General features: G+C 39.3%; 1 protein-coding gene across 3 annotated transcripts in view; it reads right to left on the reverse strand.

The window, feature by feature from the left end:
* The window catches only part of kcnh1a (potassium voltage-gated channel, subfamily H (eag-related), member 1a), a 293626-nt gene extending 282077 nt beyond the window's left edge, over positions 1-11549 (reverse strand). For all 3 annotated transcript variants that reach the window (XM_072580730.1, XM_072580729.1, XM_072580731.1), the window contains exon 1: positions 11362-11549. In XM_072580730.1, coding sequence (XP_072436831.1) covers positions 11362-11434 — 73 coding nt within the window. In that variant the 5' untranslated portion in view covers positions 11435-11549. The remainder of the gene's footprint in view (positions 1-11361) is intronic.
* Between the last annotated feature and the right edge of the window lie 4303 nt (positions 11550-15852).

A 15852-nucleotide genomic window follows, 5' to 3' on the forward strand; every position in this document is an offset into this window, starting at 1 on the left:
TTACACGGGCAGTTTTCCAATTCTCTGGGATATTTTGGGTGGCATGGTGACTCAGTGGTTAGCACTGCTGCCTCACAGTGCCAAAGACCCAGGTTTGATTCCAGTCGCTGGCATCTGTCTGTGTGGATTGTGCACACTCTCCCTGTGTTTGCATGGGTTTCCTCCAGGTGCTTAAAAATGCGTTGCTGGAAAAGCGCAGCAACGTCGATTCTCCTTCTCCTTTGATGCTGCCTGACCTGCTGCGTTTTTCCAGCAGCACATTTTTAAGCTCTGATCTCCAGCATCTGAAGTCCTCACTATTTCCTCCAGGTGCTCCGGTTTCCTCCGCAGTCCAAAGATGTGCAGGTTAGGTGAACTGGATATGATAAATTGCCCCATAGTGTCCAGGGATGTGGAGGCTAGGTGGATTTGCCATGGGAAATGCAGGGTTACAGGAATAGGGTAGGGGGATGTGTCTGGATGAGAGGGTAAGTGTAGACTTGATGGGCTGAATGCTCTTCTTTCACACTGTAGGATTCTATGATTTCCAGAATCTAACATCAGACAGGCAGCAGAGTTAAACAGTTTCTTTTAAGAAATGCTCATTAGATGAGACAATAATTCACTACAGTTTTGTATTTGAAATTAGAGACATCACACTACCACATTTGGTACTTTGGTCTAAACTATTTTTGATTATAACTTCCCATTCTGCATTGACACTGAGAGGGATAGTGGATTTTTTTTTTCAATGCAGAATAAAGGGACTGGTGAAGGGGAGAACAAGGATATGGGACTGAATACAGTAGTTCACCAAAAGACCACTGCTCTATTTACTGCCCTCTGACTCCCCAGCTGGAAGGTGTTTGGCTGGCCACATACTTTATGTTGTCCTGGTAGCCCCAGAGCTTTGTTAGTGAGAGATGTCATCAGTAAGATATCAAGGAATCAGCCCCTGTCCTACAACAGCCATCGTCTTCTGTTTCTGGATCAATAAAAAGTGGAAAGGTCAGTGCAAGTCACATAATAATGGTGTTGTGGCAGCTGCCAACACAATTGGCACAAACTTCCATTATCCTTCTGCAGCGATCACATCAATGGAGCAAAAATCCTTATTGCTCACATGAGCTGGTAGTTCATCTTCTGATGCACTTTTGACCTCGTGAACACTGCATATTATTCTCTGGAGATGAAGAGAGATGGCCATTGTTAAAAAATGCATAGATCTCTCATTCCTGCTTTGATATCCACTGTCAAGAAAATGAAGAAACAGAAATATGAAAGGTCTGACCTTCATTCATTTAGTAAAATGAAGAATTAAAATTACCTGATGGAAGCTTTTAAAATTATGAATGGGTCTAGGAAGGGTGAAACCTTCTGCCCTTGTTCGTGGCAAACCTGGAGGTGGAAAGGGCATTACTTAGAGGAATGGTGTCACTGACTTACACCTCGCCATTTTCCTGCATCCACAAAAATAAATGCTGGCCAACCATCCTATCCTGTCACTGAATGAGACTACACAAGGACCACTTAAGCGTCTCATCACCTGCTGCTGCAAATAATCCAGCCGCAAGCAGGCCTGTAACCATTCAGTGTGGCCAGCAGTCAAACATCACAGACATCCATGCCACCTGCCCCCTCTAGGTGTAGTGAGGGATCCTCAATCAAACACAAAGGCAATCAATGTCTGACCAAGGGACTGGACAGGAGGAAAGGTGGGGACTGAAGAGAGCTACCTCCTACCCTTCCTTCTTTCCTTCCAACCTCTCAACCCCTCTCCCCACTGAGCATCCAACTGCATTCCAGATTGAGAACAGAGATGTGTCTCCTGTGTTTCAACAGTTGAAGCAATAATTAACAAAGCCACAAGTATTGTTTGTGACTGCTGGACAAAACCTAGAAGCTGCAAGATGACAGTAGAATTCCCTTATGATTATATTGTGAAATCACCCTTCCATACTTTATTTGTGTGTATCCTGGGTCCTAGTCCTCCACAATCCTAGGACTCCAGACGCAGCGAAATGGGGCTAATTTACTTTGGGAAACTTGGTCAACATGTATGATGTGTGTGTGTGTGTGTGTGTGTGTGTGTGTGTGTGTGTGCGCGCGCGCCATGATCTCATTGAATGGCAGTGTAGTTTTCATGGGCTAAATGGTCTAGTTCTGCTCCTATGTCTAATGGACCACCTGGCAGTAGCAGATACAATGGGAGGAGGCTCATTCAGAATATAGCTGAAAATGTGTTGCTGGAAAAGTGCAGCAGGTCAGGCAGCATCCAAGGAGCAGGAGAATCGATGTTTCAGGCATGAGCCCTTCTTCAGGAATCAGGTAATTTTAATTCTTCATTTTACTAAATGAATGAAGGTCAGACCTTTCATATTTCTGTTTCTTCGTCTTCTTGACAGTGGATATGAAAGTAGGAATTCCTCATTCAGAATATAAACAATTGCACACACTGGTAATGCTGAATGGTCTGTTTCAGTGTTGTAAATTCAGGAAGTTCTCTGTAACAAATGCCAGATGTGACGGATAGTAAGCTCTTAAGTTGGGATAATGCTGACTGGGCCAGCAATTATAGCCCATTTCTATCTACCATCAAGAAGACGCTGATGACCTGACTTCTTCAACTTCTATAATCCATTTGGTGCAGGTAGACCTACGTTAGGGAGGGAGTTCCAGGATTTTTACCCAGTGACACTGAAGGAATGACAATATTTTTCCAAGTCAGGATGGTGAGTGGGTTGGAGGGGAATTTGCCGGTTGTGGTATTCTTATGTATTAGTTGCTGTTATCCTTCTAGATGATAATGGTTGTGGCTATGAAAGGTGCTTTCTAAAGAGTCTTGGTGAAATTCTACAGTGCATCTTGTCGGTGGTACATATTGTAGTTACTGAACTTTGGTTATGAAGGGAGTGTATGTTTATGAATGAAGTGCTAATCAAGTAACTGCTTTGTTCTGAATGGTATCACGCTTCTCAGGTCTGATGTCCTCTTCGTATTCCTCCAGCAGATAAGGGGACCTTGAGAAAGATGTTGATGGCCAAGCATCCTATTTCACCCTATTTCCTATAAAAAGGTACAGCACTCACATCCAGAAAATTTATAAAATAAACATTGAGAGTGACAGTGAAGTTTTGACAAACTGTTCCAGAAAATCTCCCAATGTATTTCAAAAGAACTTTATCAAATCTCTGATTAAATATGGTCCACAAAGGAAGTTCAAGAATAATACAAGAGATTTCTAATCTTGCCATATAGTATACCTAAGGATTGGGAGTGTTTTAGAATTCTGTAAAGGAGGGCCAAAGAACTCAATAGACTACGAACGTTAAATAGCATGTAACATAAAAATGCACTGTGACTATGGAAGCTTCTATAAATATATATAAAGGAAAAAATATCAAAAACAATGTGGGTCAATTGCAGACAGAGTCGGGAAAGTTTATAATGGGAGAAAGGAAATGGCAGAGAAGTTAAATAATTGCTTCATATCTGTCTTAAGAACAAAAGAACAAGGAGGAGAAGGCAAATCATCCCTTCAAGCCTGCTCCACTATTTCAGGCCATCAATGGTGATCGCATCTCATTCTCAACTCCACTCTCCTGCCCACTCTCCATAACCTTTCAACCCATTACTAATTAAAAATCTGTCTACAGTCTCCTTAAATTTAATCAATATCTGAATATCCACCACACCCTGGGGAAGTGAATTCCACAGATTCATGGCTCTTTGACAGAAGTAATTTCTCATCTCTGTTTTAAATCTGCCACTGCTCAAGCTGTTTGTCCTGGATCCCTTGCCCATTTACCACAGTTTTCTTAAATTGAGAACTTAAGATATGGACCTTTTGATCCTCTGTTTCCAAACCAATTGAATTCACAACGGAGATCCCTGTGTTCAATGATATGGCAACATCATTAACTTGACTGTGTTTCCTTCAAATATTTACCAAACTTGAAAGGGCTCAGAAAAGATGTACAAGGATGTTGCCAGGGTTGGAGGGTTTGAGCTATCGGAGAAGTTGAATTGACTAGGGCAGTTTTCCCTGGAGCGTCGGAAGTTGAGGGGAGACTTTATAGAGGTTTATAAAATCATGAAGGGCATGAATAGGATAAATAGATAAAGTTTTTTTTTCCTGGGGTGGCATAGGTTTAGGGTGAGAGGGGAAAGATATAAAAGAGACCTAAGGGGCAACTTTTTCACGCAGAGGGTGGTACATGTATGGAATGAGCTGGAGGTGGAGGGTAGTATAATTGCAACATTCAAAAGGCATCTGGATGGGTATATGAATAGGAAGGGTCGGAGGGATTTGGGCCAGGTGCTGGCAGATGGGACTAGATTGGGTTGGGAAAGCTGGTCGGCATGGACGAGTTGGACCAAAGGGTCTGTTTCTGTGCTGTACATCTCTATGACTCTAATTATCACCATGCTTTACTTCTCATTTTATCATTTTACTAAATTATCAAAAATGTTAAGGGACATGAATGAGTAATTATAACACATGTCCAATAGTGGCTACCACCCATTATCTATCTATGAGTAAAAATGTAATTAGCGACATCTAAATTCCAAATTAGTCACAAGTAACTAGTAGCTACAGTAATGATGTAATGAACAACAACTGTTAAAGAATTGCAAAAGATTAAACAAAATTAATTGCATGGTCAATCTTTTTGATAAATTGACCTATTTATTTAAAAAAAACAGAAACAAAGCTGTCTTCCACTCAGGCTGAACAAACCTGAAACTAAACTCAGTTAAAACCAACACATGAGCTTTATGAGCCACAGATATTGACACTGGGCCAGTATTATCTTGTGAATGATGTTTCAAGGCAGTGCACAACTGCCAGAAATGTGTTTGAGATATTGTCAGATGGCCCTCTTAAAAATACATAGCAGAACTTGAACAATCCTTAGAGTTGTCTGGTGAAATTGTTATTATACCAGGTCAGATTCTGCCATTGCAGGATACCTAACAGCAAATTAAACTTGTTCCTGAACCTTTAGCTCAAAATATTTTTGTTCACTAAGCTGCAGAAAGCACAAATTGATAACAGTGCAACAACCAGAATTTGGGTCTTGAATAAACTGGGAAAGAATCAGGTATCTCCTTGACTAATGAGATTTAAAGATTCCTACATTAAACAGCAATAACATAATCACAATACTTCACGGGTTGTAAAGAACTTTGGCAGTAAAAATCACGATGTAAATGCAAGTTAATGTTTCGGGTTGAATGACCCTTCCTCATAATGAGGAAGGGTCACTCAACCCAAACTTTAACTCTGATTTCTCTCCACAGATGCTGTCAGATCTGCCGAGCTTTCCCAGCAATTTCTGTTTTGTTTATGATTTACAGAATCCACAGTTCTTTCGGTTTTTATTTCAATATAAGTCATTCTATTGGGATGTGAAAAAAGAGAGACGAAAAAAGGGAGTGAATTCAATGCCAAATCAGGTACAAGTGGAAAGAGAAAAAGAGAAAAAAAAGTTTGAGAGAGAAAGAAAAATGGAAGAACCAGGATAAACAAAAAGTTTAGTATGTGACATTTTCAAAATCTTCTAAAACAATTTATAGTCCAAAGAATGAAATACCATTTTTACAACAGGTAAATTTTGGTCTCCACAGAGGTTGCTTGACATTAATATTTAGCACATTGTTAATGGGATACTTAAAGGCTAACAAAGGCTTACAATTACATGTCTGAAAAAACTGCAGTGGTTTAGTTTGCAACAATGACATTAATACAGCAAAGTGACAGCTCCAATGGTAAGGCAGTCAGTGAAATGCTGATTTTGCAAAGCTAATGGTGTAGCAGCATAATTTGGACAGTGCTTTTCTTGGATATTTGCTGTACTTTTTACATACAAATTAATAAGTGACATTAACCTTAATTTTATTTTTAGCAGCAAAATCAAGCACATTGATTTCCAAAGAAAATTATATTTTATCGTCATTTAAACCTTGTACTGTAATTTTGTTAATAATGGTTGGAGGATTAGCACTGCACCGAATGGTAAGTTGGGGTTGACAACAACAGATATCATTTTAATTTTGTGTTGATAGTGTAAAGATCATCAATGAATCAGCATTCTCGTTACATCTCTCCGAATTTTTATTACCATTGACTTCAAAGAACCATTGCGGCAATCTGTTGAGTATCAGAGAAACTTTATTTTCAATTATTTTATGTTGATGTTAGAGAAAGGAGACACTCTCCACAATTACCAAGAAACTGCAGGAGAAACTTTGAAATTACGCGTTTGGATGCATTTACAAGTTCCCTTGTAAATGACATAACTTCAACAGCAAACTTATTTCTATCCACTCTTATTGTTTTTCATCGATGACATAATAAGGAATACAAAAAAATAAAGTCTGCAATAAGAAGGTAAACATTATGTTTTAATCCAATCACATTGTGCCCATTGCTGAGTATCTGAATTCCTTGGGAACATGTTATCCTCATTCATTTATCTTATTGAACAAAGATGCATAACACTACCTATGGAGCTGTGTAAATATAACTCAGCGGAAAGCAAAGAGAGGAGGGAGAAAATAGAACTTCTATTGTTCTCCCCATGGACAGAAAGGATAGTAGGTCAAAAAAATTCAGGAAGGGAAAAACTGTTAAGAAAAACTGGCAGAAGACAAAACCATAATTAAAGAGATGGACCTTCAGAAGGATTTATTAATAGTGACCGAGTGATACAGGTGGCATCACTGGGCAGGAACACTATGACTGTAAATCATTTATGAATATTAATTTACTGAGAACTATTTGGGTACAGGGAACGCTACCTGAAAGAGAACAGTTGCCCCTTAAATCCAAATCAAACTGGGCCTTGGGTCTTACTTTATCAAGTCCAGGGATTGGTGGATGCCAACTACTGAGGGTAGTTCTCCAGTGACACAGAGGTAAACGGCAGGTCGCTATGATGTTAAAAATAGCATCAGACAGGGTCAAAATGAATGGAAAAGTAACTCACAAAGGGTGTTTCCTGACTCCACATTAAGACACTGTATGGTTTCAAAAGGTTACTAAACAAAAATTTACCTTCTCTTGATTAGACATCGGCAGAATTGTGCTTCCACAGTGGAAGCACTGCCTATTTATTTTTATAAGTTTTGTTAAGTGATTCTGAAGTGTGTATAAAAACCTAAATATGAATATTCAAGGAGCCTAATGGCCTGACACTAAGACCATCTTTCAAACACATGAACCAAAATGGCAAGGCATTTCTGTACCACGTCAAAGGTTGAATCTCCCCGCTTCATCTTCTGCCTCTAGAAAGGGCACAACAAAGTCAAAATTCACACCCTTTGTGACTGAAGGAGCAGCTATCAGCTGTATGGAGTGGGAACCAAGAATACATATGGGGGACATACTGGAAAATATTATGGAAATAGATCGGTCAAGGCCAAACTGTTAATTTTCCCAAGTATGGGGTTAGTAAACCAATCAGAACAAGAATGTGAGCCATTTTGAAGATATCAACATAGGTTCTGGCATTTGGGTTGAATTGTAATTTGTGATCCAGCTAGGAAATATGACAATGTCCATACTGAGAAGTTAAACCTCACGGTACAAAGATGTAGATAAAACAGAAGAAATGTTTGCAGTTGAATCCAATTAGTGTAGAGGTAAGTGAAAACATTCTATCTATTTATCATCCATAAAAATTTACTTTGAGATCTGTCTATGGAACTAAATCTAAATCTCTTCCCTTTGATTAAAACTGATGGAATATCAAGAAGTATTAACACAAAATTTAAATGTTAATATTTTTGTTATTAACTGTTATATTGAAGAGGTCCCTCTGACTACATTTAGAAAGGCTATAATTATGACATGGGCATTAACAATTCTTTACTTAGCTGATAAACCTATAAACCCTTTAAATCACTGAACTCAATACAGTGACATGAGTACTTTGTCAAACAAGTGAAATGATAGACCTCATCAACTCCAGGCAGCTTCTACAGAATTGGTTTCATCATTGTTCAACTTAAAATTGCTACCGTAAGCTTCACAAACTGTGGGATGTACTCTAATTCCTATTTATTGTTCTACCTTCTATCACTGTGTCTGTCTCTTTCAATACTGTTGAATGTTTGCAAATCACCAACTTTCCATTCTTAAACAAATTACTTTTTCTGCCTAAGTGAGACAGCCATAACTTATAAAGACTGCCCATTACTAAACAGTAAGTCAATATGCAATTATCTGAAATGACATTAACGTGAATTTTGTAGATTTGTTATTGTTGAAAAGACAATATTCTTGTTTATGTTTCATCAAGGAAAACCGATTAGAGAAGTTATATTTAGAGATACAAACTGCCATTCATTTATCACTTTTTTCTATAAAAATGTTAATAAAATTCAATTTTTAGATTTTGTTAAACAATCTGTACAAATCATAAACAAAGTCTGATTGGGTACTACTTAATTTAGGTCAACACATTTGCAGTTTTGGTTATAACAGATATTTTGTTGTGCTGCGTATTAGAGATGGAGAGCTGAATAAAGCGTGGGATCCAACTAAGTTCTTTAATCAGCTCAAAGCTTCCAGTCTAATATCAACCATGTCGGCATTCACATTACAACAATCAGTCAGCAAGGTAAAATCCAATAGACCCCACAGAGTTTGTTTAAGTACTTAGGTTTTACTGTTTATAGTCTGCTAGGGATGTGATTTATCATTCATTGATAATCATTTGGTCAATCAGTTTGAATTTATGTGATCTGCCTACAATCTCTTGATACAGGTTTATGGAATCAAAAATAATTTTTTCCCATTCACAAAAAAAAACAGAAAAGTAATAACTAGAACATTAAGCATCTCATTAATTAGCATCACAAAAAATTGGGGGGGAAAATGATTTATCTAAAATAAAATGTAAGTGTTGCCAAGTTAAATTATCTACTGATAGCTACATAGAATGGTCCTGCACATTTTCTGCTGCTATAGGTATTTGCAGGTAAGAAAAAAAGTTTGATTCCATTCTCATCTTTTGCTTCTATCCTTGCTTTTTCAGGATAAAACCAGTTATAATCATGCAGTAATTTTGTTTTTTTTTAAATCATAATTTGCAAAATTATACCAGGATGTTGCCTAGGATGGCAAGTTTTAGTTACGAAGAAAGATTGGATAAACTGTAGTTGTTTTCCTTGGAGTACAGGAGACTGAGCGGGACAGGATTGATATGTATAAAATTATGAGGGGCATTGACAGGGAAGACAGAAAGAGACATTTCCCTTTGTCAGAAGGATCAATCACCAAGGGCATAGATTTAATGTAAGATACTGAAGGTTTAGAGGAGATGGGAGAAAATATTTTTTTCAACCAAAGGATGGTAGGAATCTAGACTGACTTAAGGATGGTAGAGGCAGAAACTCTCATAACATTTAAGAAATATTTAGATGGACATTTAGGTTGACATGGCATACATGGCTGTGGGCCAAATGCTGGAAAATGGGATTAGATTAACTAGGTGTTTTTGACTGGCATAGACTTGATGGGCCGAAAGGCTTTTTCTGTACTGTAGATCTCTATAAGTCTATAACTCAAAACTATTCACAACACATTTCAATAATTATACTCGCAGGCAGATCTAAAAAGAACACAATTGGTAAACAATTTGGGATAAAAATGTCACGTTTCCTTAATCAACCCTTTTTGGTTTTATTGGTTACCGTACATCTATATTTGATCTTTCAATGGGCTCAAGAGTGACACTGATCTTACATTTCCTCAAGATCACAAAAGCTCAGTGCCCACAAGCCATGAGTCAAGGAGAACAGAATCACAGCTGAAGAGCCTTGGTCAATATAGCATCAAAGGGGTTTCCCAATCATTTGGGAATACCAGACAGATTTATTCCATGCAGATTGGTTTTACATGGGTCAAAGACAATCTACACACTTTAGAACTACACAATTTGCATGATTTCCCTGGGAAATAAAGTTTGTAAAACATATCCTAAACCCCAGAAAGCTAGTGCTGAAGAGTTAAGTTCCTTTTTAAAAGTGGTTCAAATAACTCCTTTCAAAAAGTGGTTTTGAAATGCGGACTGTAGAGTTGAATATGGTGTTGCCATAATAGAATATAAAAGGGTTGCAAAACTACACATCTAAATCAAATTTGTATTATGGTCTCGGAATATTTCACGTCAAATTTTCATTTCCAAACAGGTCCAAGTTGGAACTGGGTTGCGTGGGTGTTTGTAGAATTGTTTGATTTTTTTTATTTGTTAATTTCAAACTATCTGATGATTCCTTTCCAGACACGGAGGCAAGTAACCCCCTGGAATTAAAATAAACGCACGAAATCGAAAAGACTACCACCTTAAAAACACTACATCCCTTTGATCTTGTAGTGTCGCTGTCTACTGTACGTATTTCTATAGTATTGCTATCTTAAAGCAATTACTCTATAAGCACACTAACACTATCACCGTTATAAAGATTCTTTCGTTCAACCTCGGTTCAATATTCTCAATTATGAAATCTGCTGACTCTAGTGAAATACAAGTGATATAACTGGGGAGATTCGCTGCTTATCTCTCACGGCACTGTTTTGTTCAGTGCGGAATAAATAACAAGAAGAAAATCAACCTTGTGCTGCCAGAATTACTGCGAATTGTCTTTGAGCACTGGATTTTGGAAAAAGAAACCCTTTTTTTGTAAACTGACTCAACTGGAGCTTGATTATTATTCAGCAAAATGCTCAAATCTTTCTAAGAATATGATTGTTTCACACATCCAAATTCATAGCTGCTGCATTCCTTCCTCCATCCCGGAGAGAGTTTACATCTTTTGACTGCAAAAAACTTGCAGCGTTTGCAGGCTATCTGCCTGCTGCATTGAATGTGCACCGCTGTTCCACACTGCAGGATGCACAATTCCCACTCGCATTTTAAAAGCTCTTGTGGTTTTCGTGATTCCCGGAGACGAGGGGGTGGTGGATGCCACAAAGGTGGTAGTGGTGGTGGTGAGGAGGTGGGACGGCGGGAGAAAAACAATTCAGGTCAAGGCATGCAATCTAGTTGCTGCACTCGCACTGTCTGTTATCCAAGTATTAGGCGTAAAAGCAGCCCCAAATACTCCAGGCGCTGCTGTGTCCACACTGTACTAACAACATCAACATGAACATGAACATTTATATTTCACTAACAGCAGTAATGAGACTTTGGCTGGGGGGGGGGGGGGGTACTTGTTAATCAATTGAAAAAGGAGCGAGAAACCCCACATATAACCCATTCAGTAGCAGCACTGTCAAAAGAGATAGAAAAAAAACATGCACTTTCTGATCTTTCTCCTGCAAAAATAAAACTAACTTTTACGAGCACCGAGAGGGAGCCTCTTCCTGCTTACCATTGGAACGTCTGACAATATTTTCCAAAAAAGTGTTCTGAGGGGCAACAAGTCCTTTCCTTCCCCCCGCCATGCTGTGTCCTCAGTAGCTGTGGTGCTGCAGTGCTGAAGCTGGGGAGACAGGCTGCAGCTCTCGCTGCTCATGGTACCGGCGCAGAGTGTGCGTGGTGCTCCGAGCTCGGCCAAGCCTTTCCTCTCCTCCCCCTCCCCTCCCCTCCGGTCAGCTCTCCTCCCCTCCCCTCCCCGCCTCCGCGTTCCGCTGCACTCAGCCCCCCTCCCTTCCCCCCGCCTCCCTTACTACTCCGCGGGGACAAAGCCGAGGGAGCGCGCGCAGGCCCCGGGGGCGAGCCTAGGCTCGAGTGCGCGCACCATCAGTCCCCTCCTCCCTAGCTCCCAATAAATGCAGCAGTGTCTGGATCGATCGCTTTCTGTGCACCGACAGCCCCGTGTGCAGGCAACGAGCCGAGCGCGGCTCGGAGCATCAACAAAAGCAGCATCTTCGACCAAAGCGTTGACTTCTTTCAAGATGTCACTGCCTCTCATTGTATCTCATGAGATGCATGAGTTCCCAGTCGGATTGCAAACTTCGACCTTGCTGACAGTTTTCTCCTTCCCAAACGTGGCCGAATATAGGCGGGCAGAGGTCAGGGCTCAGTCTCAGCCACAGTAACAAGGCGAGTGAGACCGTACCCCTTCATCCAGCGCCGCAGAGCCTGCGGTCAAGATTGGGGAGATGTTACCTGTGGGACAAGTTACTGGTCAGGGTTAACAAGGCAGATTCCAGATACTGAGACTCTAGAGTTTTGCTCAGTTTTTCCCTGAGCTAGGGAGGAAAAGAATCGAAGTTCTGTCGAATATATACCGTTAACTGTGCACGCAGTCCATTGGAAAAAAAAGTGTTAATGGATAAATGTTTTCTATTTCACAGTTCTGTAACTGTGTTGTATGTACTACGTCTCATGAGTCAATTTTATCAGCGTGTGCTCAGGTGTAGGACGAGCAATTAAAATCCAGATGTATAGATACTACTTTTAATGCGGTAATGAACGGCCAGCAATTTATAGACACTACTTTCCGGGAATTAACCGAGATTAGCCAGTGACTAACAAAATCAAACATCATCACTGCGCTCTTTGAGTAGCGCATATACTAACACCGACTCCCAGCAACTGCAGTTATTTGACCGGGAAACATGCCTGAGATATGTGGATAAACAGCAAACACTAATGAACAACGAGTGTAATCTATTCCTCCTAGAATGAATTTTATGGTAATATTCTCCTTTTCGATTTATCTTTAGGTGATTTTATTTGATTCCTGTCAATGTTTCAAGGTTTGTTTCCTTGAAGAGCAACGCATCATAAACAAATCATACATGACCGGAAAACTCACTATGATTTTTCCGTATTTGCAACAATTTGTTGATAATATTTTGTTATTAATAAAAGTTCTAAGCATTCTTGCGCCCAAACTGCTGTATCCTACAAGGCTGGATCTTTTTGGCCGACGCCGATAAGGCCGAATGGCCTCCTTTTGTTCTTTTCAGTGGTTCTGTAGTTCTGTGTCAAAGACTACTAACCTGTGTTACAAACTTCAGATCACTGCACCAACAGTAATCTATATAATTGCACTTATACTCTGCCTTTGTAATACAGAGCATTCAACAGGCTCATTGTCATGTCCTCTCATGAGGAGCCGAAGGATCAGATAAATCTTTCAAACTGCCCTATTTGGAATTTTTAAAAAAAAAACACCCACAAGAAATGCACAAAATGTAGTTTTAACAGATTTTTATTGTTTTAAATCTTTAACCCCATGAGAAGATTTTTTTTCTCAACAATATCCTTTCTTCCATTCCTCTTGCAATGCTATTGAGTAAATAGTGACATGCAGTTTCACAGGCATTGAGCGCCCTTGCCTACTGTACCCAAATTTAGATTAGATTACATATGTAGATTAGATTACTTACAGTGTGGAAACAGGCCCTTCAGGCCAACAAGTCCACACCGACCCTCCGAAGAGTAACCCACCCAGACCCATTCCCCTACATTTACCCCTTCACCTAACACTACGGGCAATTTAGCATGGCCAATTCACCTAACCTGCGCATTTTTAGACTGTGGGAGGAAACCGGAGCACCCGGAGGAAACCCACGCAGACACAGTGAGAATGTGCAAACTCCACACAGACAGTTGCCTGAGGCGGAGAATTGAACCCGGGTCTCTGGCGCTGTGAGGCAGCAGTGCTAACCACTGTGCCACTGTGCTGCCCATAAATGATCATTATTAGTTGGCAAGTCACAATCAACAACACTCAATACTATTGTAATCTAATTCCAGTGAGGTAGATTTCAGTGGGAATCAAAGAATAGCATCTAAAAGTGGAAACTTTGCTACACTTTCCTTACCTGTCCTAGGGCACTAATACCAGCTGAAACACCCTCATGCCATCCTTACTGTTCTAATTTTGTCATGATAGAGTGCCATTGATGGTGAATGTGCATTCCAGCCATGGACAGCCCTGATTATGCACAAAAACAATAGAACAAATCCAATCTTTTTTCTTTTGCAATCCTTTAATAAATTGCCACCTACTCTTTGGCCTATCAAATTAACAGAACATATTCCATTTAATAGCATACTTATGCTGTGATACAATTTAGCACAATACCCAAGTACATTGACTCGCAAAATTAGCTTTGTGTCAATTTTGAGCAAAGGTGTTGTAGCTAGATTTGCAGGAAACACAAATATAGGCAGAAAAGTATATTGTTAAGAAAACAGAAAAGATTTGAAGAAAGGTTTTGATAATTTGAGTGAGTGGGCAAAAACAAGTCAGTTGGAGTTTCATGTGAGAAAATGTGAAGTTGTTCAGTTTGATAGAAAGAATGAGAAAACAGGGTATTAGTTAAACAGAGAAAGATTACAGAATTCCAAGGTCCAGAGAGATGTAGATGTTCTAGTGGATAAACCATAAATGGTTAAAATTCAGGTACAGAACATAATCAAGAAGGCCAATGGCATCCTTTATTATGCATAGAATTTAAAAGCGAGGATATTTTGCATCACTTGTGTAGGCTTTGGTGAGAATACATATCTCAATATTGTACGCTGTTTTAAAGAATGATGTAAATTAATTGAGGTAATTCAGAGGAGGTTTATGAGATTGATACCTAGAATGAGTGAGATGTTATAAGATGATAGATTGGACAGGCTGGGTTTGTTTTCATTGGAATTTCAAAGAGTGAAGGCTGATTTAATTGAAGTGTATAAAATCTTGAATGGTCTTGATAAGGTGAATATGGAAAGGATATTTCTTTTTATGGATCAGTCCAGCACTAGAGAGCCCTGTTTGAAATTAGGGATCACCCTTTTTCATCTGAGATTGGGATTTTTTTTCTCAGTTAGTTATGGAGCTTTGCAACTCTCTGCCTCAGAAGGCAGTAGAATTTTTAAGGAAGAATTTGTTAGATTCTTGTTAGGCAAGAGAATCAAAGGTTATTGGGGTGAGATGGGAATATGGAAGTTGAAGCTCAATCTTATTTAATAGCAGCGCAGGTTTGAGATGTTGAAGAGGCTATTTGTGCTCCTATTTCTACATTCATATGTCCCAGGTCTGCTCCTATATTGGCACCAATTTTCTGGCTCACTCCTCACACAAAGAACAGATGATAAATAGATTCCTCTCATATTTGCAGGCAAAAGCATATCATAATTTTAATTCATTGTAGTATCTTGATGCTGCATGTACACAGAAGTGGGCATCTTTTCAAAGTCGGCTTCTAACAAGCATCTCCCACAAGGGCAAACAACTGTTTAGCATCAATCCTGTCAAGGATTTTATATGTTTCACGAAGGTCTCCTCACATTCTTCTAAGCTCCATTGCCTTCAAGCCCAATTTACTCAACCTCTCCTCATAAGAAAATTTCCCCATGACCAGAATGAACCTTGTGATCTTTATCTGGTCTGCTTCCAATGCCAATATATCTTTCCCTAGAAATGGGGACCAAAAATGTTCACAATATTCTAGGCATCATTTATTGTAGTGTCTTATATAACTTTAACAACACTTCCCCGTTTTTATACTCCAGTTCCTTTGAAAAAAAGGTCAAAGTTTCATTTATATTGCTTATGACCTGCTTAATTTGCATGGTTTTGTTTTGTACTTTATACACGGCAAATCCCAAATCCCTCTACTGCAGCTTTTTGCAGTGTTTCCCCCATTTAAATCATTTCAGCTCCTCCACTCTTTCTGCCAAAATGCATAACTTTACATTTTCCCACATTGCATTCCATCTTCCAAAGTTTTGCCTACTAAATAAATATAAGCCAGAATGCACAGTAGTTATTTTAGTGCCACTCTTTTAACTTCTGGGATTTGTTGAAAATGTGCATAAGATCTGCTAATGCAAAAAAAACAGAAGCCATTATGGTAAGTCTTTTATTTATCTGATGTAAATACTGTTTGAATAAACTCACTAAACTGTCAGG

Source organism: Chiloscyllium punctatum, chromosome 11 (assembly GCF_047496795.1).
Source record: "Chiloscyllium punctatum isolate Juve2018m chromosome 11, sChiPun1.3, whole genome shotgun sequence".
NCBI classification, from domain to species: domain Eukaryota; kingdom Metazoa; phylum Chordata; class Chondrichthyes; order Orectolobiformes; family Hemiscylliidae; genus Chiloscyllium; species Chiloscyllium punctatum.